The sequence below is a fragment of the Eleutherodactylus coqui genome, chromosome 4, assembly GCF_035609145.1.
Source record: "Eleutherodactylus coqui strain aEleCoq1 chromosome 4, aEleCoq1.hap1, whole genome shotgun sequence".
Classification (NCBI taxonomy): Eukaryota; Metazoa; Chordata; class Amphibia; order Anura; family Eleutherodactylidae; genus Eleutherodactylus; species Eleutherodactylus coqui.
In genome coordinates, this window is record NC_089840.1 from 228431365 (window position 1) to 228457795 (window position 26431).

General features: G+C 40.4%; 1 protein-coding gene across 2 annotated transcripts in view; it reads left to right on the forward strand.

Moving 5' to 3' along the window:
- Positions 1-26431, forward strand: part of ARID5B (AT-rich interaction domain 5B) — a 294257-nt gene that overhangs the window by 231711 nt on the left and 36115 nt on the right. For both annotated transcript variants that reach the window (XM_066600812.1, XM_066600813.1), the window contains 4 exons: positions 2884-2996; positions 4742-4964; positions 9572-9624; positions 13511-13608. In XM_066600812.1, the coding sequence (XP_066456909.1) occupies positions 2884-2996; positions 4742-4964; positions 9572-9624; positions 13511-13608 (487 nt within the window). The remainder of the gene's footprint in view (positions 1-2883; positions 2997-4741; positions 4965-9571; positions 9625-13510; positions 13609-26431) is intronic.

Below are 26431 nucleotides of genomic sequence, written 5' to 3' on the forward strand. Positions count from 1 at the left end.
CATAATAATAATAATCAGAGTTGCCAATAGCTGGGTAGGTACATGAAGGTGGCCCAAGAGCCATATGTAGTTCCAAAGCCACTAATTTGGGAAAACTATGAAAGAATATGTTAATACATGTGGATGTGAGATACATTTATTGAATTCAATGCAAATATATTCAGCATCGTATAAGTGGAGTTTCACTTATCCGGAGACAGACTGCTAACTACAGTTTCGTGAGAAGAAGTGACAACAGTCCACGTTCTGATCTGGTCACTGGGATTCTGTAATTAGAAATGTTTTCCCAGGAATTCTTCTGAATATGTTTCTAATTGTTCATTTTTATTGCACAATAACAGATGTAAGCTAAATGGTAATCAGTCCAAAATAGCCCAGAATGAGACAATAAAGGGGAATTACTCCGCTGATGGAGAGATTACAAGCACAAAATAGAAATAGTGTCAGACTGTTCCTTTGTTTCCTCCAAATAGTAAAGTAACTTTCATCTTAAAGGGGTTGTCCCGAGGCAGCAAGTGGGTCTATACACTTCTGCATGGCCATAATAATGCACTTTGTAATGTACATTGTGCATTAATTATGAGCCATACAGAAGTTATAAAAAGTTTTATACTTACCTGCTCCGTTGCTAGCGTCCTCGTCTCCATGGTGCCGACTAATTTTCGCCCTCCGATGGCCAAATTAGCCGCGCTTGCGCAGTCCGGGTCTTCTCCTCTTCTCTATGGGGCTCCGTGTAGCTCCGTGTAGCTCCGCCCCGTCACGTGCCGATTCCAGCCAATCAGGAGGCTGGAATCGGCAATGGACCGCACAGAAGCCCTGCGGTCCATGAAGACAGAGGATCCCGGCGGCCATCTTCAGCAGGTGAGTATGAAGACGCCGGACCGCCGGGATTCAGGTAAGCGCTGTGCGGGTGGTTTTTTTAACCCCTGCATCGGGGTTGTCTCGCGCCGAACGGGGGGGGGGGTTTAAAAAAAAAAAAAACCCGTTTCGGCGCGGGACATCTCCTTTAAGTCTATTTTCCATTTGAAAGCTTGTTTTCAGTGGAGCAACACCTTCGCATGAAGGGTCACCTATGTACTTTAGCCACATTGAGACTTCAGACGACCACATGGCAAACTTTGAAGATAACTAATTGAGTACATATTTTATGTTTGACTGTGAAGTCTGAAAACTCTAAAACTCGTTCTGTAAAAGTGAAACAACCTATCAGTTTTATCAAGACTTCAGTCAAATCTAGGTTTCCAGTAGTATCTATCAGTTTGTAGGGGTTGTCCACTATGAGTTTCCAGGAAGCTCACGATTTTTAGCTCAGCTATTACTGTTAAGGGAGCTACTTTTGAGAATGCTAGATTTCCCTGTCTCATGACCGTAACTATAATACATGTTCCTTGTGCTCACTAAATTTCTGGAGTTCTCCAGATCTGAAAGCTGTAGTTTGTGAAAACTTAGAGCCTCGAGTGTTAAGGCAGGAGAAATGCAGTCCTAAGCTCTTGCTCACGACCTGAAGGTTGCAAGTTCAATCTCTGCATGGTTTAGGTAGCCGACTCAAGGTTGACTCGGCCTTCCATCCTTCCGAGGTCCGTAAAATGAGTATCCAGCTTGGTGGGGCATAATAGATAAATAAATTACCTGAAAGTGCTGCGGAATAAGTTGGTGCTAGACAAATAATGAGATTTATTTTTTTTATGTAGCTAATCGGAGGGCGGTCTCCATTAATGTTCCTGAAGAACTTCCTCTCTATTTGCGGAATATGCTCTAGTAGGCTGTACAGCAACACGTTATCTTAAGTGGACCGCCCCCTGTGAAACTTTTATATAAGAGGTTTATTGTAAAAGATTGGTTGCATATATATCAGTTGTGTCTGGCCAGTTGTTTTATGGCTAAGCCGGACACAACTGAGGACCTTTTTATGCACCTTGTGCACCAACTGGACAGGTAAACTCTGCATGCAACATTTTTCTGTCTGGCACAGGGAGACATTTGGCATCTCAACTGATGTGTTGAAAGTCATGAATTATCTAATGGAAAACTATGAGATTTGTTCTTGCGTTGGTTTCCCTTTGAGATTCACTACCTCGTTGGAAAGCAATAAAAACCTGGTGACTTGACATTAGAGAACCTGGCCTTAGAAGGTTGTCTAGTAGAGATGAGCGAGCATACTCGCTAAGGGCAATTACTCGATCGAGCATTGCCCTTAGTGAGTACCTGCCCGCTCGAGAGAAAAGGTTCGGGTGCCGGCGGCGGGCAGGGAGCGGCGGGGGAGAGCGGGGAGGAACAGAGGGGAGATATCTCTCTCTCTCTCTCTCTCTCTCTCCCCCCCCCCCCCCGCTCCCCCTTGCTCACTGACGCAACTCACCTCTCACCCGCACTGGCACCCGAATCTTTTCTTCCGAGCGGGCAGGTACTCACTAAGGGCAATGCTCGATCGAGTAATTGCCCTTAGTGAGTATGCTCGCTCATCTCTATTGTCTAGTATTAGACGAAAGGGTCAGCCTTTGTCCCAAAATGATCATATCACTATTTCTGTCCAGGGATTATGTCTTTCATTTCAGCTCAGCCTTAGTGAGTCATTCAGCTGCAATATGAAGTACAACAGGAGGGGCGCTGTTTTTTTTTTTGTTTTTTTTTTAAAAGTCCAACTTTTTCTTTCTAATCCTGGACATTATTTCCGAGTGATATTTTGTACCTTAAGCCTACAGAATATTAGAGCTATTTGAGGACTATTCATATGGTTAAAAGAATGTCTGTTGAATTGAAGGCTCATTCCTAAGCCTAATGAACTATTTGTTGACTAGGTTGAGCATAAAGTATCCATTATGTTTAATAGGTTAAATCACTTTTTTGTTAGACTTTCTGTATTAATTGCTTCGCATTTCTTTCTAGCCCCGAACCTGAAAGGCCGACCACGTAAAAAGAAACAATGCCCGCAGAGGAGAGATTCGGTTAATGGAGTGAAAGATGCCTCCAATATTTGTGATGGCAAAACTGTTGCCAAGGTAATCTTTTAAAAGCTCACTTTCAATTCTGCTGCCTCTTGATTGTTTATTGTTCCAGTGTCTCCGATGGAGATGCCTATTTTTAGCACAAAGGAATTTTTTTTTTCCCTTTCCTGTAAAAATGCAGCGTTAGTTTGACACTGGGACTGATTTTGTCTTAAGAATGGAGTTGAAAGTAGGACAATGTTCTTCCATTCATGTCATGTAGTGTTAGCTTAATCTTGGTGACATAATAACTTTCTTGAATGTTTTTGCAGTCAAACAATAAACAAGAGCGCCGTGGGGGTAAATGTTGGATTTGTGTATTGGGGAGGGTTGCCTGCGCTCCTTCCTTCTCCGATATTACTGTGAAAAGCCATAGTGCTTGCACTGGTTAATAATAGCAATATTATACCTCCCCATAAAAGTTGATTTTGGGGGCCAAGACTTCTCAGAGGTGGATACTAATTATTTACATGCTGCTTGTTTGCATAGAGGCTCTCCGTAGACATGGTGTATTATGTATTTACTGTAGCTCTTTGGACGTGTCTTACCTATAGCACGTAAGCTATTGAAAAAGCCATAGGTGCTCGAAAATGCCATGTAGACAACCCCTTACAAATATTCACTGAGAAATAAGGATGGCACAGGAAATTAAATTAATTGCTATCCACGGGGTATCTGATCAGTGGGAGTCCAACCGTTGGAACACCCACTGATCATGAGAATAGAATCCGAAGGTCCCCAAAGAAGCACTTAAACTCTGCTATCTCCAGTAGTTCCATTTGAAATCAGTTTAGCTGTAGTGTATATACGTGACACAGCTCCATTCATTTAGAGAATGGGATCCCCCTTCTCTGAATCATTGTGGAACCCAGAGGTTGGACCCCTTCTGATCCTATAGTTATGCCCCATCTTGTGAATAGGGAATATCTATTTCGTGTGACAACCCTTTAGGACAGCTAAAATGCTATCAGGGTCTACATTCCGAAGTGTGAGACCTTCATGAGCTCTGTGACTTAACTGAGGATAAGTGATAACTGTATGACCACTTGGACCACCACAATCACTCGAATGTGGGTTCTGTACACCCTCAATACACAACCTCAGTGAAGAATCTGAATGGAGCCACGATCAAGAATGCTGGCTGCCGTTCTGTCATTCATCTTCTGTATTTGACTGTTTCCATCAGCATCATAGAAATTGAATGAATCGGCAAGGCACATGCATGACCAGCGCCAATTCTACAATACATATTAAAGTTCCCAGAAGAGCATACATGGCGTTATAGGTACCCTCACGCCTAATAGGTCTTCTACATAAGGAGAAACTATACCTCTCCTGACCAAAGCCAGGAAGGAGGGATGGGGGCTTGGCACCAGTGTTCTGGTGATCAATGGGGCCGCCCAACAATCAGACATTTATCATCTATCCTATGGATAGGTGATAAATGTCCTTTGTGGAACACTCCCTGTAGGAAGAATTCAAATTTGTGTATATATTGTCAAGGGAACACTTACATGCGATGTACTGTACACTTATAACTTTCATCTGTGGAATATTTAGGGGAAAATGTCCAATGAGTTATTATAGAATATATGAAGAATTAACACCAGACTCTTATCTGCTGCAATGTGCAGTAAATTCCCGAACATATTAGTATACGCGTCTCCTATTGTGTGTATATTTGAGTCAAAATATGTATTTTGTCTGTGAAATAGGACACTATGGCATTAAAGCTCACACAGTCTGCACAATTCTTCTAGGTAAAGTGTGAAATTAAGGCAGTGCTGCCAAAAGCCAAGACTGCCAACGGCAACTGCAAGAAAATCTCAACAGAGGATAAAGTAAATGTGGCTGCAGCAGCAGAAGGATGTAAGACTGAAGAGTGCAAAGCCGATGAGCAGGCATTTCTTGTAGAACTTTATAAATATATGAAAGAGCGGAAGACGCCCATTGAGAGGATACCGTATTTAGGTTTTAAGCAAAGTAAGTACACGATTTTTATTAACCATAGATGTTTAAGTAATCAGATACATCTGTAATCAGGGGCGTAGCTAAAGGCTCATGGGCCTGGGTGCAAAAGTTTATCTTGGGGCCCCCCAATTTCTTTTAACCCCTTAACGCAGAGGCATAACTTGAAGCTCCTGGGCCAAATGCAAAACCTGTAGCAGGGCTCCCAACTATAATGCCTTTATTCATAGAATTGGGCACTCCATATAAAGAAAAGAGGCATTATAGGCCCTTATGGCTCCTTGGCCTGGGTGCAACTGCATCCCCTATAGTTACGCCAGTGTCTGTAATACATATAACTAAGTTTTCTCTAATAATAACATCCCAATTGACTGTATAAAACTGAATGGAGACCTGTCTGTCCAATAAGCTTCCAGTCATTTTTATAAACCTTTTTTTATACATAACCTGCATGTATTAGCACTTGTATAAATGTTACTGCGGGAGTAAACGGTGGTATTGCCCATGGCAACCAGTAAGAGATTTCATTATGATTTCAAACCTTATGTCATTTTAGCTCTTTCATCATAGCATGGTTTTGGCTCTGATATGCATTGTGAGCGGTGAGACCTTATATATAGGAGGGGGCGTAAATTAGGTCTAATCAACTGAATTTACCTCAAATGGACTCCAATCAAGGTATATAGAAACATCTCAAAGATGATCAAGAGAAATCTGTACAATTTTTTTTAAAGGGGGCATAAGAGGGCACGCCTTGATGAGACAATCCAGTATTTCATACTCCAAAACGTCTGCTAGTCTGACAGTTGTTTCAAACACAACTGCAAAATAATCTGCAGTCTCATAAGACCAGAATTAAAAAAGCAAGGCCTAAACATAAGAAACAGTGCCTTTATGATAGTCTATGAAATGTTTTAGCGTTTGATTTGTGTGCACACACTTAGGTCCCGAGGATTCTTTGGTTATAGGATTACATTTTACATAGATTTAGGTGACTGCGATTTCAGGGACATCAGAGTCCCATTTTACTATACGTGATATAATTTTGAATCAAAATGCTCATAAAATTTATTTGGCTGATATTGAGGAAACAAAAGAAATACAGCATCTTAGATTCTAGTCTATGACTTATAGCAGATCTAAAGGCCGAATAAGATGGAAGGAAAGATGCTGAGCTTGGGAATATAGGGTTTTCAATTATTTAATTAAGCATTTCCTCAATGGCTCTGATTGGTGCATCGAGTGTTGGCTCTGATTGGTTCTCGAGCACTGACTCAGCCAGTCAGAGCAATCTCTTGCTTGAGGTGGGGTTTTCAATCCCTATTACCAGCGAGGGATGCTCTGTCAGCACTGACAACTGCACGGAAGCATGCAGGAACACCAGAGAGCAGCGGGATGATTGAAGATGAGTATTGCTTTTTTTTCCCCCAGCCTCCTTGGCTTGAAAACGCAGTCAAAAACGCTAGTAAATGCATGCCAACACTGCTGAAAGCATTTTTGCAAACATCTGTGTGAGGGAAGCCTTAGTCTGATTTTTTTAAAGTGCTAATTTTACAGAACTGTGGTACCATCGTGGCTTGCATTAGCTTCAATTTGTCATTGAAAGGTCAAAGAAATGGTGCATAGCTTTGTTTATAAGCGTTCTCCCACTTCTACCAATTTTACTGCAGGAAGCGGACAGCTCCGTACATTGTGTAATGGCCTGGGTTGGTACTGCAGGCTGAGTCATATTGCAATGAATGGGACTCAGCTTGCAGTACCAACCAAGGCCACTGCACAATGTATGGAGCTGAGTGAAACAGCTAGAAGTGGGTCAAACCCAAAAGTAGTAATGACTGGTTCTATAGTGGTCAACAGGAAAGTGAAAATTATCTACAATTGTAATGACAACTAAAACAGCAATTGAGTCCTCCAACTCTTTAACAATTTTTATCCTTACCCTAAATTTGCAATACGTGTGCTTGGAGATCTTTTCCTCCTTCATTGAAGCCATGTGTTGCTTTTATGAGGAATGTCACCCCTTGTATGTTTTACATAACAATTTACATACCTAATTGGCACTGATTGCTGCCGAGCTCTGGCAGCCATGATAAACTTGAATAACTGCAGATGATTACAATGTTTGTCTCCAAACTGGCTGTTTGAAATAGAAGAGCAATGAACGTTCTCTGAACAGCTTTGTTACATTATGCATTGATTTAGATTAAATCAAGACCTAAGCAAATCTGTTAATGGATTTGAAAAACATTGGAAGGTTCAGCCAGGCTTTGGAAATTGTTTTGTGTTGAAGGCTGTGTTGTCTAATTTTAATTTTCTTGAACTTCCTATAAACAAGAGAGTATTAAACAAATAGGGCTTAAGTTTTGCGCTATGAAGCTGCTTTTAATTTGATGGTTTTTTATCAAGAGCTGAACAAGCAAGGCCAGCAGTGTGTACTTAGGAAGTGGATAAGGGCACATGAGTGTAACTGGATTACAGTAACTGTTTTCTGCTCCTTGAGTATTGTATTGGAAAGAAATGAACACGACATTTTTCTTGGGAGAAATTCTAATCTCATGTCCATCATTGTTGAATTCCTAAAGAGTTATCTCATGAATAATGTTGGCTAAATCTGCTTGCAATTAAGGAAAGTGGCCATTGTGAGTTTTTCATGTGCATAAATTAAATCGGAGGGCACGGTGGTTTCAGTTCTGGTTACACAAAAGACATCTGGACTCGGAGTTTGCTTACAAATGGCTACATCTATGGCCAGTTTGGTAGCATATCAAAAAATGATGTCACAGGGAATCTAGTTATGGTCCTAATTAACCACATGATCTTAGTGAATATATTTGTGGATCTACTTATTTAAATACTATAATCCTTCTGAGGCTTCTTGCACATGAGCGCATATTGGCCGGCCGTTTTCACAGCTGGTTGATATACGCTACTTTGGGAGAGGAAAATCTGGTAAACAGGCGAACAAATGAAACATTTGTGCGCTCATTCATATGGCCTGGTGAGGCTGGTGCAAATGCGCCGAGCTCACCAGGCTATCACCCATTTCCCCTCCCTCCCCATCGCAGGCTCACCTGTCGTTCCTCCCTGCTCGTTCTGTGCAATTGGAAGGGGTGGGATAGGGGCGGAGCTAATCGCCAGTCCGGCCTGCCTCCTCCATTGATGGCTATGGACAAGGGCTGGGTGCTTAGCTCCACCCACATCCCACCCCTGTCCATAGCCATCTATGGGAGGAGGCAGGGCAGACCGGGCTTAGCTCCGCCCCATCCAGCCCCTCCTATTCCACAGAACGAGCGGGGAGGAACGATAGGCAAGCCTGCATGGGCCACGCTGCTAAACTCCCTCCCACCTACGGCCGCTGACATGGGCTCCCATAGGAGCCCATGCAGCAGCCGACGTATTCCTGGCCCAAAAGATAGTTCCAGGACTATCTTTTGGGACCGACATAAAAACGTCCAGCACTATATTGGCTTGGCTGGGCGTTTTCCCGTCTCAGAAATACGCCCATGTAATCTGATACATGAAAATGGCCGGCCGATATGCGCTCATGTAAAAGAATCCCAAGGTTGCTTGGGATCATTCATGCTAAAGAGATGTCAACTAAAGTCATAGGAAAGCCATGACAAAGTTATACTATATCTTACAACTAGACTTGACATTTGGAATTTAGAACAACTGTATTGCCTCTCTAAGAAACTCAAATTTTTATTATAGTGTAATTAATTATTTAATTGTCTTTCTCCTATACTTTGGATTTATATAAATTACGTCTACAATCAAACTGCATTTCAACTTATCAACATTTCAAGTTGTTTTTGATAGATTTTTTGCTTTGTCAAATAAAATATTGCCTCGTGTGTAGTTGAGTAGCTCCTACAAAGTTCATGGGGTATATGAAACCCTAAAAATAATGTCAAACTCCATAGAGTGATAAAAGTAAAAGATACATTGTAATATACTTACCTGCTATGTTCAGCACCGTGTGCGGTCCCTGCTATCAGCTGAACGATGGTTTTTATGCTGAATCAAAAATCAGCGTTCGTCAGAAAAGCTATGGATGGTACCATTTGCACGCAACAATTATCGCTCAAAGGACATCGACTGAATGAATTTTGAGTGATAACATTGCGTGTAAATGGGCCTTTTGAGTCGAATCCTGTTTTATACTAATAGGATTTTCTAGCTTGTTGAGAACAGGATGTGTACTGCTATCAGTTTTTTGGTGTTTTTATTTTTTTTGTTCTCCTTTTTATATTTTTGTGTATTCAACCTCAAACATGTCCAACATAGATGGTTTTGTCTATTTTGAGGAAATAGCAAAGTTTAAAACGAAACATTTAGTTTCTCTTAATTATGAAGCCGTGTAGCCGGTCTAACATGACCTATAAACAACATGCTTTCAGCCTTTTCATGTGCAGTTTTCATTAATTTTTAATAATGTTATACATCTGCTAATGCCGAATGAAAGAAACGCAGTTATTTTCTCCCACAGTTGTGAAATCTATCTACATCCTCTGTGTTTGATCAGTTTGGCTGAGAGTTTATTGTTATCTTTTAATATGCATTTGTTTGAAGCACTCTGGTTAATGCAATGCTTATCTAAATACTTATTGTCCTTCTAACAGTTAACCTTTGGACTATGTTTCAAGCTGCTCAAAAACTGGGAGGATATGAAACAGTAAGTGTTCTGAATATTTTATTGTTATTCTCATTGCTCCCGTAATCCCACATATAGTATGCTAATTAATCAAACTGCTACTTGTATATGGCATAAAGAGATATAGGAGGTTAGTTTCAAAGGATAGGAGCCCCATTAGCCTATTATAAGCCTAGATCCACAAAACCTTGTGTAGGAGCTATGGAGCTATGTGTTTGCCTGGCCTTACATGTTACTTGAGGTTCTGTCCCTCACTCCTGTACACAGAATAAAGCTTCACCTAGAGGCATAGCTATAGGGACCGCATGAAGTAACACCCAGACCCTCATTCTTGTGGTAGCCCAAGAGCCTTCTACCATTAGAATTATAAATGGTATGTGGAAGGTAGGACCTAATGGAGATTTTGCTGTAGGACCCAGGAACTATAAGGTACATATCTGAGCTCCATGAAGTGGTAGCCTTAGCAGTTCTGCCCACCACCACTAGTAGTTTAAACTGAGTCCCCATTCACCCATCCTGTGAACATACAGGTCTTTTCCTCAGTAGTTACAGCAGAATACCTAACTTCCCCAGTAGTCACAAAGGGACTCCTCCCTATTTCACTAGTAGTCCCATAAAGCTCCTCCCCCCATACACACACTTGCCCAGAAGTCCAAGTCCTTTCTTCTAGTCATCTCAGCAGAGCTACCTCCACTTCTCAAGCAGGTAGTCTCAGCAAGGCTCTCCCAGTAGTCACAGCAAGGCCTCCACTTCTTCCATGTACTCACATATCCTATGCTCCAACAATGCGTCTTTTGTTGGCAGGGAGCTACATGGGATGAGCAGCCCCTGCTATAACCAGTTTCCTTTGATAGTGATTGAACTATCATTATCTAACAACCAATATGTGCGTTCTTTGCACAGCAGGCGTAGTATGTAATCACCTTCTCCGGCATACAGCTCCATAGCTTTGGCATTGCATATAACCCCCTGATCACCATATGCATGAAAGAACCGTGAACCCAGTCACCAGAGCTATTTCTACTTGCCTTGGGCACCTAGAATAAAGCATAGATATTACAACATGTACTATAAGGAATTGTTATTTTAAGAAAAGTTGGGTAACAAAAATCTTTAAGAGAGCCCAACAATCCTTTCCATTTTAACCCTTTGCAATCCAATTTCGGATTCAGGGTTTCCTAGGGGGCTTTCTCCTTCTGCCATTATACAATGGCACCATCTACTGGCTAGAGCCAGTACTGCAATATGGGACATGCTGGAGAGGCCCCCAACAACAGAGCGGCCAGTAATCTCCAGTAAGAATACCCTGCCGGACGTCTTCCGACATCGGAGCTGTACAGCCTTTAATCAAAATGTCTTTAGACGTCAGACAGTGGATTGGAAAGGGTTAACACCCAATCTCAGCTACAATCATCACTCTATCGCATACGGATTCCGTTGTCTATTGACAGTAACTTCTATTGCAAAATAGATTCCTACTGGAATGACTCAGGCTTTTGCCAATGAACACCTTGGAAAGTAATGTATTCGCTCATGAGATTGTGCTAGCCGAATGAAATGTAACTTTTTCTCTGTTTAACAAATTTGGACTAAAAGCTTAAATAAACAATATTTCAGAATAGCAATTCACATAGGGGGTTTATTGAACTAGCCTTGGAAAGACGCCTGATTAATTCCAGCTTTAGAAGTATTGTAAACTTGTCGTAAAAAATGTACAAGTGGAAAACACATGTAACTCTTCCCCGTCAAGGAAATTAGTTGGGTCTGTAATTTTTTCCCATGTTAAGAAAGAGCTTATTATTGTATAAGCAGCCAAGATTGTATAAAAAGAAAACTTCACTTGGCAAAATACCTGACATCTGTTCATGTCTAATAATGTGGAATGTATTTAAGAGCTTTACAACATAATCAGCAGCGGCCATTAAGAAATTGAGTTTTGCACTTATCTGCTTTAATTGTAGTGTAAAATAGCTGGATGGGTGAAATGCCACTAGCGGGTAAACAGGAAGTTATCAGTTATTCCGAAAATTCTCCCCGCTCGTTTCTATTAACTAATGCTATCTGACATGAGAGCTCTATATTTAGTTCACAAATACATTTTGATGGTCACGGACTGAACATTATGTTCTTTGAACCAAGAAAACATTAGATAAGGCAGAAAAGATTAAGATCCTTTTTTTTTTTTTTTATGTTCCCCAATGTAAACCGCTCGGCTATAACACAGACTCCAATAACAACTCCACTAGAAAAATGAAAGATGTCATCGCTAATTGTTTCCAGATTCTGCTTTGATTATTTGGAAGCCATTCGTGTTTAATTGTGAGATACTGTAATCATAGCTATAGCTTCCCTCCTTAACTTCACATACATCTAAACATAGATGGGGTTCATGAAGTAGGCCGTTCTAGAATATGATCTAATTTGTTATGTAGCTGTACTGTATGTAAGATATGCATATATCAACTTCTAATCAGTCATGGAAAGTAGGGCAAACTGTAATACACTATACAATATGAAAGTTGTGCCCATAAGCTGGTCTTAGTTCGGTAGTGATCAAAGAAATAAAGATTGTAATAGGGCGCACCATAATGCCTCTCAACTTTTTGCATGGTCAAAGAGGCACACTTATGGTGCCCGTACAGCTTTAATAGCTATTGTCCGAACACTTGTTTGACAATGTATTAGCGAAAAGATATGCCGCAGCCTGGAAATTCCTCGCTTGACATAAATCCTTCAAATGACTTCAAATACCTAACTAGAGGCGCTGCTAAACTGCCTCCCCCTCCCGATTTTTCCAGCTCCCATAGGAGTCTATGGGAGCGTCAGTGTATATCAGTCGAAAGATAGAACCAGGACTATCTTTTCCGGCGTACAAGTGCCTGCGGAATCAGCAGCGTATGTCCTATTTTTCCCAACCCATGTGAATGACTGCATTGGAAGCCAATGCCTGAGATGGTCGCAATTTTCAGCCAGCGTGAAAATGCGGAGAAAATAGCCGCGTAAAAACTCTTGTGTGAATCAAGCCTCAGGCCGGTGATGCACAAGTGTATTTTGGCTTCATTTATGTAAAATACGGGCGAGTGCCCTGGCCAGTCCACGGGTCTCGGGACACTTATCCATATTACAGATGCATAAATGCGACCGGAATACCCTTGTGTGCAATCAGTTTAAGGGGAGAAAAAAATCTGGCACCTAAAGGCCAAGACCGCATAGGCACTTAATGAGTGCAATCAACATTTATTAGGCAATTTTCCTAGTTCCATATTACCCCTATAGAGTAGCATAAAATTGCTTGTGTATGAAATCACAATCATAGACTCTTCAGATGAGATTTGTTTTGTTGTAAAGTTATATAGAAATCACATATGATATTAAGCAGTAGGCATTAATGTCTATACAGTAAAATGTATTTGAACCACCCCCCCACCCCCCAAAAAAATCCACTTAAAATTGCAATTAATAGAGCGTTTTATTTGTATCTTTAAGAAAGACTGTAAAGTGGATGTGTGTTTTGCAGGCAGGAACGGGTTAAAGGCTGATATTTACCTTTGACATTTCACAACTGCAGCTGAAATGCTAAATTTATTTTTCCTGTTGCTGTTCTAGAATAAGTGTAAATCAGGTTCTTTGTCCTGAAAACATATGAGAGTGAAGATGTAGTCAAGTGTAATAAACCCCCTCTGTGGCTTACAGAAACTAGGGCAGGGTAATAACTCTTTTGCCAATAATGCGTTTGAAGAGTCTTGAATCTATGGATCATACAGCGCCTTGCTATATAAATAGCCTTGTAGATACAGTAATCTTACAGTGTTGGTCTTGTCTGGTGTAAAATGTGCTCTCTGTAAACTGTCACATACCAAAAAAAATCACTGATATTAAAATAAATACGCCTCTTGCTTTTGTACAGATTACAGCACGGAGGCAATGGAAACATATTTATGATGAATTGGGCGGCAATCCAGGAAGTACCAGTGCAGCCACCTGTACTCGGAGGCATTATGAAAGGTAAGCACGGTATTATTTGCCATGTGTCACAACTTCAGATCCTAATGTTTATATTTGAAGGCTGGCAGTAAGTTGTAGTCTAAGTACAAATATTAACATACAATGATCCAAAGAAAAGGGACGGCTTCATAAATACTAACATATGTGTTAATGGAACAGTATTCGGGACCTGCGAGTTCCATGTTCCGTGTGGTCTACATGGGGGTGTAATAAATGTGTGTCGGGATTGATGAACAATATTGAGATAGAATAGATGGGCCAAACATAAGTGTCTATTCACACTTGCAGTGTACTTGGGGAATATTCATCTGGAAACCCTTCCTGATCTATACCCCTAGCGGATCCCTTTAGTACATGCCACTGGGTCGCCTCTAGGCTCCTGTTTTTGTTTTTTTTATGGGATGCCTTAGTATGGAGTAACGCAGGAGACTGCACTTTTTCATACAGCTGAAAAAAGGTTTACCGATGTTTACGAGCTTGAGTGAGACCTAAAAGACACTCTTTTTGCTTTGTTTGGGTGAATGGGGTCTATTGATATATTGCATATGGCAAACCGGCATTGTCAACACACTGTTAATTTAGCCTAAGATGGGAAGTGTCTACAAGTAGCTATCTAATGGCAGGTTTTGAGTGAATGCTGCGTTGTTGATCCAGGGATTATTCCGATTGCCGGATTGGAGTCGGGAAGGATTTTTTTTCCCCGTTAAATGGGGAAAATTGGCTTTTACCCCATTGGTGCTTTTTTGCCTTTCTGTGGATCAACTTTGAGAGTCAATAGGCTGAACTGGATGGACATATGTCTTTTTTTGCCTTACACACTATGTTACATTTTTATACACTTTGTCAAAAAGTATATTAGTAACTCCTAGAAGGAGTTGTCAATTTGCTACAAAACATGGCATGCAGTTCCATCTCAGGCAGATATGCAAATGATTAGAGTTGTGGTGTGATTAGATGAACAGTATTGCCACTTGAAGCCCTAAAAGTGGTTTCACCCATAACCTATAAAAAGGCTCTCCGAGGCTACTTGTGTGTAATTGACCTCTTTCTCCGCTTATGTAGTTGACCACTAGACACCTCTGCAACACCTCTGCAAGAGATTTCACCCAGTTAACAGAGTTTAGAGAGGATGCATTATTGGAATGCACAAAGCTGGATGTTGTATTGATGAAATGACTGCTAACTTGGCCATTCTGACCAGCCTACTAGGAGGTGTTGCAGCTCTGGACTCCATTCGAGAGACATATATTACCATTCACTGTCCAGTGTCATTGTCTATTTGCTGTGAAGAGTTGGCCGGTCCTGTACATCACTCCCCATTAGAGTCTAGAAAGAAAACATGGCAGCTTCTTCTAGATGGCCCATTGGCCATAACGTAGAATGAAGATTGACATTGAAGTTTTGACAGTTGTGTATTTTATATGGGTCCCTAATTTATATGTATAGCAAATTAGGAAAATAAAGTTGAGGGCGATTTGCATTTCAGGATGGGTGAATTGTATCCTTTGTAGATGATATTTAGCCTTTAATCTCCTAAGGACATCAGCAGAACAGAAGCTTTTCATCACATTTGGACAACCGATTTTGAGTTTTTGGATGGAAACATCCACTCCTCTTTCGATTCAAGACATTTGGCAGTTGCTCTTATAAGGTCTTTTAATGCACAACGATTATTACATTTAATTACATACAGACCTTAAGGGTAATATTTCAGGATGTGAATGGAAAAATCTCATGTAACGCAAGTACCTCCAGTACTGACGGGATCCAGTTTCACTGCTTGAATACGGCTCTGAAATCCATTGCGAATGTCATGTCACTTTGAACACATTTCTTGTTTTACACACTTTGGATGTAGATTTTCAGTTATCTTAAAATAGTTTAAAAAAAGTTTCTTTCCTATGAAAATCTGTGTTTTCTAAGTAATGTTCTCCATTTCTCGCCTCTTGTCGGAAAACTTACACGTCAAATGGTTTAATTTATTGAAATTGTTCTGCAGACATGAAAAACAATGCCTTGGATGAGTAATGAAATAATTTCCTTAAATATGTAAGTGATTAAAGCATTCATCCAGCTTTATGTAATAAAATTACCCACTTTGTAATTAATTGTGCTAGAAAAAAAAAATGGAAGCGTGTTGTCTTTAATTTCCTAATTCTCTCCTGATCCTGTAAAGTACATTACAGGACTGTAAGACAGCATTGCGGGGCCACGATGTAAACAGTCTGGTGCTTGAATCTGACATTTTAATCAATCGACAATTTCTTAATGAAAATATAATTGCTTTGAACAGGTCATTAAAAGTAAATTAATGCCTGACCACATCCTCAGGAATAAAAAGCATGTGACTTCCAAACCTTTAAAATTAGAGTTTAAACAGATATCCATTTCTCCTTGACGGAAAACAGCTGGAACATTCGAGAATGTCATAAAGACACAAGACATGAATTTAAAGTGCCAGATCGGCCAAAATGGCAATGGGTAAGCATGTAGGTTAAATACGTATTAGTGCCCAGTGCAATGTTGACTACATCAGACATGATTGCTTAATAGTTCTGTATGTCAAGCATTGTATAAACAGATATAAATACCATATGGCATTAAACAGAGTACAATGTTATAAATAGTGGCTTTTAGAATTATAAATTAATTTATTAATGTAGTCTAAAGACAAACTCAAGAAGACAAAATCATACCCCCCCCAAGTAATTTTTAAAGAAGGTTTTCCCAGAATCAAAACTTATTACCTATCCATATGATAAGTGTCTGATTGCATTGGGTCAGTCAGCTGATCATCTAATGTGTATGGTGGCCTACTTACAGATGAGATCAGGATTGGACAATTAGTTTTCAGTTGTGTGATCCTATTGTTCTTGGGAGATAAGCCACTGCCAGAGATGTCTTGCAGAGGCTTTCTGCATTTACAACAAAGATAGCTTTTGGAAGAATGAGCCTTCAACCAACAGCTATCTACGGGTATGTTCACATCTACGGTTGTGGGATTCGACTTTTTTGTTGTGTCAGATGGAATCCAAACCAGGAACAGATCCATCCTATGATGAAGCCAAACTGTTCCCAACAGACCCCCTTGACTATAATGGGGTACATCAGGCTTCTGGCTTAATGCCTGGCATTTTCCTACACTATTTTGTACAGGATTCTGTGTGGGATTTGTATCGGAGGCTCCAAATGCAGATGTGAACAGGCCCTTCGATGAATGGGCAGCTTTTTGTCTTGCCCCGTTCTGCTTGATATTTTATTATTAAATTAGTGTTTGACCTTAATGTTTCCTTTTAAGGGTGCATTCACACGAACGTATATCGGCTCGGTTTTCAAGCCGAGCCGATATATGTTGTCTCTCTCTGCAGGGGGGGGGAGGATGGAAGAGCCAGGAGCAGGAACTGAGCTCCCGCCTCCTCTCTGACTCCTCTCTCCGCCCCTCTGCACTATTTGCAATGCGAGGAGGCGGGATGGGGCGGGGCTAAGGTCCACAAATTAGCCCCGCCCCTGCTCCGCCTCTCCCCATTGCAAATAGTGCAGAGGGGCGGAGAGGAGGCAGAGAGGGGGCGGGAGATCAGTTCCTGCTCCTGGCTCTTCCATCCTCCCCCCCTGTACACAAGGACGACGTATATCGGCTCGGCTTGAAAACCGAGCTGATATACGTTCGTGTGAATGCACCCTTAAGGGAATTTTATTATTATTACATATCTCCTTACGACCATGTCAAGATAAGATTGATAAGGGTCTGAATATAGGAATCCTAACAGTTTCACAGCTCAAGTGACGTCTTAGAAGATAATTTCAGGTTGTATTTCCTTTAGACATAAGGGTCCTTTTACATGGTACAATTATCATTCAGATGCTCGCTGGATCGTGGAAATCTGAACGATGATCATTCAGCGTAAATGCTGCCAGCAACTGAACAACGAACGATAATTGGTTCGCTTATCATTCATCATTCAGTTTCAGCGGGCATAAAATCAAACAATGATCAGCCTTTGTGAACAGGCAGTCGTTCATCTATGAATGACTGCCTGTTTACTGTGAATGAAGGCAGGAGGGTGGAAGTGATCTCCGACCTGCTCCACCCCCATTCACTGAGCGTTCATCACTCCTGTGTCAAAGCACAGCCGCGATTATCGTTGGGATGACTCTTAGGCGCTCTAGTGCTTGACCATCGTCCCGTCTAAAAGGGCCCTGAGGCTTTGTTTTAGGTTGTCCATTCTGCATCGATGGAAGAATTGTCACAAGACGTTGCAACATGGAGTCACTTTGTTGCATTCGGGAAAAAAACTTTAGGATATAATGTAATGCATTAGCAGGTGACCATTAAGAAGCGTGCTGTCGTAGTTCTCAATGGTGGATAGATTAATACATATATGATTTCTACACGTTCTAGTTATATTATTCACTTGCTTGCTTCTGTTAGTCTTATTTGATCAATATCTCTTTACCAGCCATGTTTTTTTATGAAATGTAATAGAATTGGGGGTTTTGATGTGTAATGATCTATAGTTAATAATTAAGGGTATATTCACTGTCAGTGCCTAAGGCAGCCCAGACTCTACCTAATGGCAGTACCATACAAAGTACTGATAGTTTGTGACAACCCCAGCAAAATCTGTACCGGTTGACATGCAGACTGTGAAAGATGTGTTAATTGTAATCGCTTCCTAATTCAGGGGGTGACACCGAAACGTAAACGCCTGTAATTATAGCGTTTGCTTTGTTATACGGCACTTTGGTATACAACCTAATATTTGCATTAGAACGCGCCGCCGTGTAGGCTTTAACACTTTTAAAAAGATATGCATTTGCTTTTCAAACTGTGGCGGATGGGTTGATGTAAATGACATTTTCTATGAACAAGTCATTTCTACCCTGTGTGAACGTTGTGGAGGAGATGTCAATTTAGTGCTTCACTGCCAGTAGGTATTGCAATTTGTATAGGCTTCTGTATCCCGCTGCGAGTCTGAACATTTCTTGTCTATGAGATATTAAATCACCAATGCAACATTGTGATTTATAGTTGCTATTACATTTTCTTTTGTTTGGTACGGTTCAAAATGTATTTTAGAGCTGTTTTATGTTTTGCCTTTTGTGCTTTATATTGGTTTACTGAAATCGCCACATTTTGCCCTTTAAACGGTTCGATATTAAATTACATCTATTCAAAGACCAGGCGTGTTGTAGACGAGATACACTTGTGTTTGTGCTAATAGTTCTGATGGGCGGTAAAATTGAAATGTTTTATGCTTCTGACTTAAAAGAACTTCAAAAAAAGGGCTGTAAAATTACAGTTGGAGGCAGTTGTATAAAATAAGGCATCTTGGATTAAAGTATATTTCCAACCAAGGATAACATTTACAAGTTTGCAATTAGACAATTTTGTATAAATGTGGAATTTGACTAAAATTTTGAATTTGGGTCAAATGGAAAAAAAAATCCCATAAAATTATATATTTATGGTCGAATTCAGCAAAACTTTCCAAGAATGGGCAGGTGTTCTAAGCTATTCTGGCATACTTGTTGTTTTAGGCTGGGACTTGGTGGAAACTGACATGTGCATTGGCAGGTTAAAACGTGCACAATTCTACTGTAGTTCTGTTGCAGTTACTATGTAACTGGGATATGTGGGTCATTTCAGGGTGAGTTATTACTGCTTTGTTTAAGCAACAGAAATATGCAAGCCGTTTGTACCATGTAAAAGGAAAAGTGCAAATAAATTAAAGTGGTATGAGCTTCAGTAGGGGGGGTGGAAACCCTATTTATTTTAAATTGGTACCCTTTAGAATGGTATGGTATCAGTAAGTTCCATTCTCCAGTCCTGATTTATAGCTCATATGATCTTTACGAGAAAAATAACAACTTTGTAACTCTAGATGAGTTCAAAATACATGATAACATTTATTTAAAGTTTGTATTATAGTCCAGGGCTGTATTCACAATTCTGGTCAAAATTCTTGAAAACATTCATTAATGGGGGCCTGTATGGTCCTCTATCAATTAGGACCACCTGTAGACCGTAAAGGGGTATTTCGGAGACTGGGTGAAATATTCTAAATTTCCCTTACCTTTCCCCTTATTGACATTTTTCCAAATGTAAATCGAAATCGTCCAACTGAACTGTGCCTTTTTTTTGTCAACTTGCGCCACTGCTGCTTTCGAACCCGCGTCCGATTTCCAGCTGGGGAGTGCAAAGACTACATCTCCCACAATGCCCCATTACCAGTTACTGACGAGAGCGCATTCATGACTGTTACCAACTGTGTCATCATTACAGAATTTCTAGTCCTGTTGTTTCCATCACTGTTATTATTTTTCTTGAAGCCCCTGGCCCACCTGCATGGGCTTGACACCTAGTCTTCTATCAAGTGGGCCGTCTTTACCGCTCAGTATCAATGGCTGATATCATGGTTGATTGATACTAGGCAATGGATGTTTGGCAGTCATTTCCCTCTCCCCAGTGCATGCTCCATGTGGCATCTATGTTTATGGCAAAGTCCAGCTATTGTTCATCCAACAGCTACCTCATGCATGGCCATCTTAAGGCTGAGTCAGAAAGATAGGGAGACTTTAGGCAATACATCCCTTACAAACGTAAAGGCATTATAGTTTTATCATATCATGTCATTATAATAACTTACATAGCAGCAATAGTCAACTGGGAGGTGTTAGTAATTCTGTACAGATTTTAAGTAAGAACATTCAAAGCTGGAAGTGGTTACTGTCCAACTTGGATTTTCTCCCTCGAGTTGTTAAATGATGACATCATTCATGTCATCAGCTTAATCACTCCATTATCTAAATATGTCTTTTGTTGAGGCTTACATAATGAGATTATTATTCCATTTAAGAAGCATGTATCACCGAGTGTGTAAAATAAAAAAAAGAAGTGCTATAACGTAACCCAAGTACTTAAGCATCTGACCTTTCAGCCATAAAGCAGTCACACATGCTTAACCAAACTATCTAGTTATTAGGAAATCCTTTGGAAAGGTCACTTTCAAGCATTAGTTATTGTCGAAGAGAGCAAAAGAAACTAATAGAAATGCAGCTCACAATATTTTTTAGATCTCTTGATTTTTTCCCCCCATTTAATTAAATTAACATTTGTAATATCTTATTTTTTAAACTTGTAGGGTATCTAAAGGTTGAATGCACACACTGAATTCTATTGAAAGGAATGCATAGAAAGATACTATACAACTCTTCAATATCATATATCCTTAAATGGGTTGTCAAAAGAAAACCGACTATTAGGGTATATAGATGAGGGGTCTTCCTCTATTAGCTAGAGTGCACTCAGTCTGGCAATATATTAAACGCTTTTCTACTCAATTAGTGCCATGTAATTCTGCAATTAATCCTTTGCAATCCAATTTTGGATTCAGGGTTTCCTAGGGTGTTTTCTGTTCCTGCCATTATACAATGGTGCCATCTGCTGGCTAGAGCCAGTACTGCGGTATATGACATGCTGGAGGGGCCCCCGACAACAGAGCGGCCAGTAATATACAGTAAGAATACCCTACCGGATGTCTTCTGGCATCGGAGCTGTACAGCCTTCAATCAGAATGTCTTCAGACGTCAGACAGTGGATTGGAAAGGGTTAAAGGGGCTTTCCAGAACTAAAATGTTGATGACCAATCCTTAGGAGAGCTCATCAATATCAGATCCATGGGGGACCAACTCCTGGTGCCCCCGCTGATCAGCTGTTTGAAGACGTTGCTGTGTTTTTATAAGCCTCTTAATTGTGTACATGACACAGCACTGTACATTTTGTAGTGGCGATCATGGTATTGCAACTCAATCCTATTCACCTGAATGGCACTACGCGGCATATAGACCATGTGTTCATTGAACGTGATGTCTCAAGCCAGGAAAGAAGCTGCCAAACACCAGATTAATTGGGGTATCAGAAGTCTGCCCCTCTCCACCACCCCATCACCCCCACCACCTATCCAGTATAGATCAGGTATCCCGAAGATAGGTCATGAATATTTTAGTCCCGGTAAATTCCTTGAACTAGGTGTAATGTCACCTTTCTTAGGAAAAACAGGTTTTCTTTTTGAGATAGGTTTTTGAGGCATCTTCTTTTCTTTTTTTATGCCCACTAGTCAAACAGCTTATTAGCGATGAACAGTTGTTGTGTTCTGATGTTCACATGGTTGAGTATCGTTCTAAAACAAAGCATTCTCCCATTTCTCTATCAATCCTAATTACCTGTAGTCCTACAATAGGAGATTTTGAGGAATATTCTAGCCTACTGCCTCTAGAGCATGAAACACAGATGGTATTGTTATAATCTGTCTGGTCGCATGTATAAATACTCCCTCTGATTATAATTGGATACAGATCTATGGGCAAATCAAGACCGCTTCTTTTGGTTGTCATGTTCTGGAGGTAACAGACCATAAAACTCCCTTCAAGATCTCTTCATCATAGAGTGGTGTGCTTAGAGTTTAATGGCTTGCTTGCCGTTTCAGAGGGCTCTTTGAAGATCCTTTTTGGGTCTTCGAGCCTTGTCAAAATGAAGAGTATGTGTAATAATTATAACACTGTATAACCTATCAGAGAAAACCAGAAATAAAGTAAGGGGTTGGGCCGAAGATCATAAAATCCTATGTGATTATCTATTGGCATCTATTATACACATGGCAGAATCTTTGGGTGGGTGGAAGAGTGGCTTAGAGGGTACGATACAACGATAGCCTGTGACACAACAGATTCCGAGGCACCTAAAGGATGAAAACAGGTTGGATTTGAAAATTGGTTTGGTAGTGTACGGTTAGAGGAAATTAGGTAGTGCTTACACCCCCCCCCCCCCCTACATACCCAGTTCTCTGATTTAATATATTTGCATATGTTGTATACATTTTGTATGTTGTTACAACGCTTTTTTTTGGATTATTAAGCCATTTTGGGTTAAAAAAGAGGTCTTCAAAATGGAATCATATAAAAAGGTTACCATCAGTGTATGTAGATTAGAGACTTGTTAAATACAGCATTAAAACAAATCTGTTTCAAAATCTGCAACAGATGTTCATTCAAATTACTTTTATGGCAGAGGCAACGAAAAAGAATAAAGTGTGTGTTATTGACATTGAACTATGTTTACTAAGTCGAGCTCCGTCATGTAACACTACACACTGTCATGATGTCAGATAGGGACGTTACAATGATTACCACTTGCAAGAGATTCTATATATTGTTACAGCCACTCTTTTTAAAGATACACTAATGCTTTAATATAATTTATATCCATTTGCTGTTTTGCTGGATGCATTCTAGATTGTCAGCAGATATTAAAAGGGATTGTTGAGTTGTAAGCTATTAATGGCCCATTCTTAGGATAGGCCATCAGTAGTAGATTGGCAGGGTCCACCACCCCATCGATCTGGTGTTTGTTGGCCAATGCACTCATACACTGAGCTGCTTTCTGTAGGAAGAAGACAGCTCCGTTCTCACTGTAGTGGCCAGGCTTGGTATTTCAGGTAAAGATCCCATTGAAGTGAATGGGAGCTTTGCATGTAATCTAAGCCTGGCCACTGCACTGAGAACGGAGCTATCTGCTTCCTACAGAAATCAGCTCAGTGTACAGGTCCAATGAACAGCTAATTAGTGGGGATCTCAGGCAACAGCCCATGCTAATCTACTGTTGATAGCCTAACCTGAGGACACACAATCACTAGTTTACAGCTGGAAGCCCCCTTCAGGCTAGTGAATCACTGACAGGCGGTCCAAAAAAATATCTGCCCCCATAATCAGTATTTTATGTCTCATATATCCTGCCATGCCATACAGGATATTTCCAATTTTAGGTTAGCGCTCCTTTAAAAGATATCACTTGGAGATTTGCTTCTAGATACGGTATAACTCCCTATTGTTTAAAGTGTGAACAACCCCTATAATCTGGCTAAAAGGTCTTTAGAAAAATAAAGGACTATTTGATCAATAAGTAACTAAATTCGTTGCCTTTTCCACAATATTACAATGTGACAAGTGGAGTTTAGTAACATAATATCGTAATGCAAACCTGTCAACATGAAATGTTTTAGGACACCCTATCAAGCACCATGTGTTCGCCGTTTAGATTTATAGGAATGATTCACTAGGGATTTCAGTAGCAATGGTATCAGATTTTATTTCTCAGAAACATCTGCAGATGAAACACTTTAGCTGCACTAAGTTTCTACACCCTCCCATCGTTGCTCAAAAAGTAACCTGTATTAAGATTAAAATTAATGTATGTGGTTTATTGCTTTTAATATATTATTATTTTTCTGGCTTCTTTTAGAGCCCCTTCCCTTCATTGCAGCTGCAATAGGAAATATATTACATATTAGGTTCCCTCCATACGAGCCATGTATATTTATAACAGAAGCCAACGGGCAATGACCGGCCCCGGCGATGGGGGTTGTCATTTTAACGCTTGATGGAAGCGAGGCAGAAACTTCAAAGGCGTGTGTGAACAGTGCCAAAATACTATATGTGATATCTGTCTTGTTACTTATTTTGTATGTGACAATGGCAGTTCTTCACAAGAGTATGGTTTTGTGACTAGTTAGCAGATTTAGGTCGCTACATAACAAACATTAAAGGGGTTTCTGAAGACTAAAGTATTAGCCCTTTGCAATCCATTGTCTGACGTCTTACAACATTATGATTTAAGGCTGTACAGATCCGATGTTGGAAGACCACTGTCTGGGTTCTCTTACTGTATATTGCCAGCCTCTCTGCTGTCGGAGCCTATCCAACATGTCACCCCATGCAGTACTGACTTTAGCCAGCATATAGCGCCGTTGTATAAAAGAGTAAGCCCCCTAGGAAAATTAGGATACAAACTGGATTGGAAAAGGTTAAAGGAGTATTCGCATCTTGACTTTTTATAGCTGAGATGGGAAACCACTGCCCTGATTACAGCCAATCTGGCCTGAGTCTACAGAAAGAGCTGAGCACTTAGCAAAATACTGTTTCCATAATCCTCGTAGTGAATGGGAGCTGCATAAACAGTACTGCACACTGCGCAACTCAGTTTCCATAACTCCCATTCACTACAACGAGAGCTACATAAATAGCGCCACGCTAAACGCTTGCCTCTTTCTGACAGCTGGTCGGAACAGAGCAGCTGAGTTTTCATGAAAAGCCGAGATAGGAATATCACTTTCATGACTTATCCTCAGCCAATCAGTTGATTGGGTGAGCACAACAACCTCTTCTCAGGCCTTCCTGTTAATTGATCACATGACCTATGTACAACTCATTCCCATTCAAATGAATGGTATTGACTTGTAATACCAGACACCTCAACTGCAATTTAAACAGCTCTGTCAACGAAGTGGCTATAGTGCTCTCCGGGACACTGTGGTCACTTCCAACAGCTGATTTTGGGGGTGCGGGAAGCCCCCCCCCCCCCCCCCCCCCCAACGATCTGTTCATCAATATCTAACCTATTTATTTATAGGAGTGGAGGAAAAAAATTGAGTTTCCCTTCATTAATTAAAACTGAAAAGCCCCTACATATGTTTTAACATTAGATGCCTTTGTTTAATTTCCTAAATATCACTGACTTTAAAATGTGCAAAACATAAAAATCATCTGTCTCACAAGATTATATTCTTACGGAAAAAGAAACTGCTTTACTCTAAACATGTCTGTTAGGATGGAGCGAGACCTAAGAGCATATCTTTAAACAATCTTTCATTCTTCGCTTGTTTTGATACAGAAGAGAGGCTTTTAGATTATCTTGACTGTGTTTAGAACGGCTCTATAAACAGTGACTTCATGTTTTAAGCATGTTCATCTGCTCACTTATTAAAATACATTAAATGTCATTCTCACACACGTTAGCATATTGGGAACACAAGCCGACATATTTATTAGGGGCAATTACGCCTCTATTTTGAGGTAATTGCATTGAAAAGGCTGAACGCCATATTTAGGAAGTCACCCACCACTTTCTTGCACGAATCTTCCATCAAAGTCTGAGAAGAAGGAACAAGTCCCTGTTTGTTTTATTTACTGAAGATTGGAGAAAAGTGGCAGGGAGCTATTCCCGGAATCAGAGGCGTAACTTGAAGCTCCTTGGCCCCAATGCAAAACCTGGAACAGGGCCCCAAACTATAATGCTTTACTCATAGTACTGGGTTCCCTATATGGAGAAGAGAGGCCTTATGGGACCCCCAAGGCTCCTGGGCCAGGGTGCAACCGCATCCCCTGCATCCTCTATAGTTACGCCCCTGCCCAGAATCACTCAGTGATTGCGCCACAGTTGGCGTGTGGGATGTTGAGGAATAGGACCCAAACTAAAATTCCACCCCGGCAAGTCATGTAGACTTTAGGTTTACATGTTTTTCGGTTGGAATGATGATTTATGTCCCTCCAGAAAAATGTCCTTCAACGTACACCAAGTCTTCGATGATGAAAAAATATTGTTTTTAGAGGCTTGTTTCAAATCTCCATTATTGTAGCTTCTAAAACCAACTTCATAACTGAAGTGATGACTGAAATATTTATTTTTCATTTAGATTGAGATTATGATGTCGCGCCTTATAAAACCATTACCTAATATATACCATATGATATCAGTCTCTTTTTGGAGCCAGCTTCTAGAATAACTGTTCTTTGTATGTTATGTAACCGTTTTCCTAGGTTCCACATTTTTAACTATTTCAGTCTTGTATTTCCTTTCTGTAGGAAATATATTCCATGGAAATAGTCAATTCTAAAGGTAGAAATTCAACTTGAGTTTCAAAATACTGTAAACACGCCTGACATTTTGAATGACTTCTTACATGCTTTGTTTCTGTATATATTTTGTCTC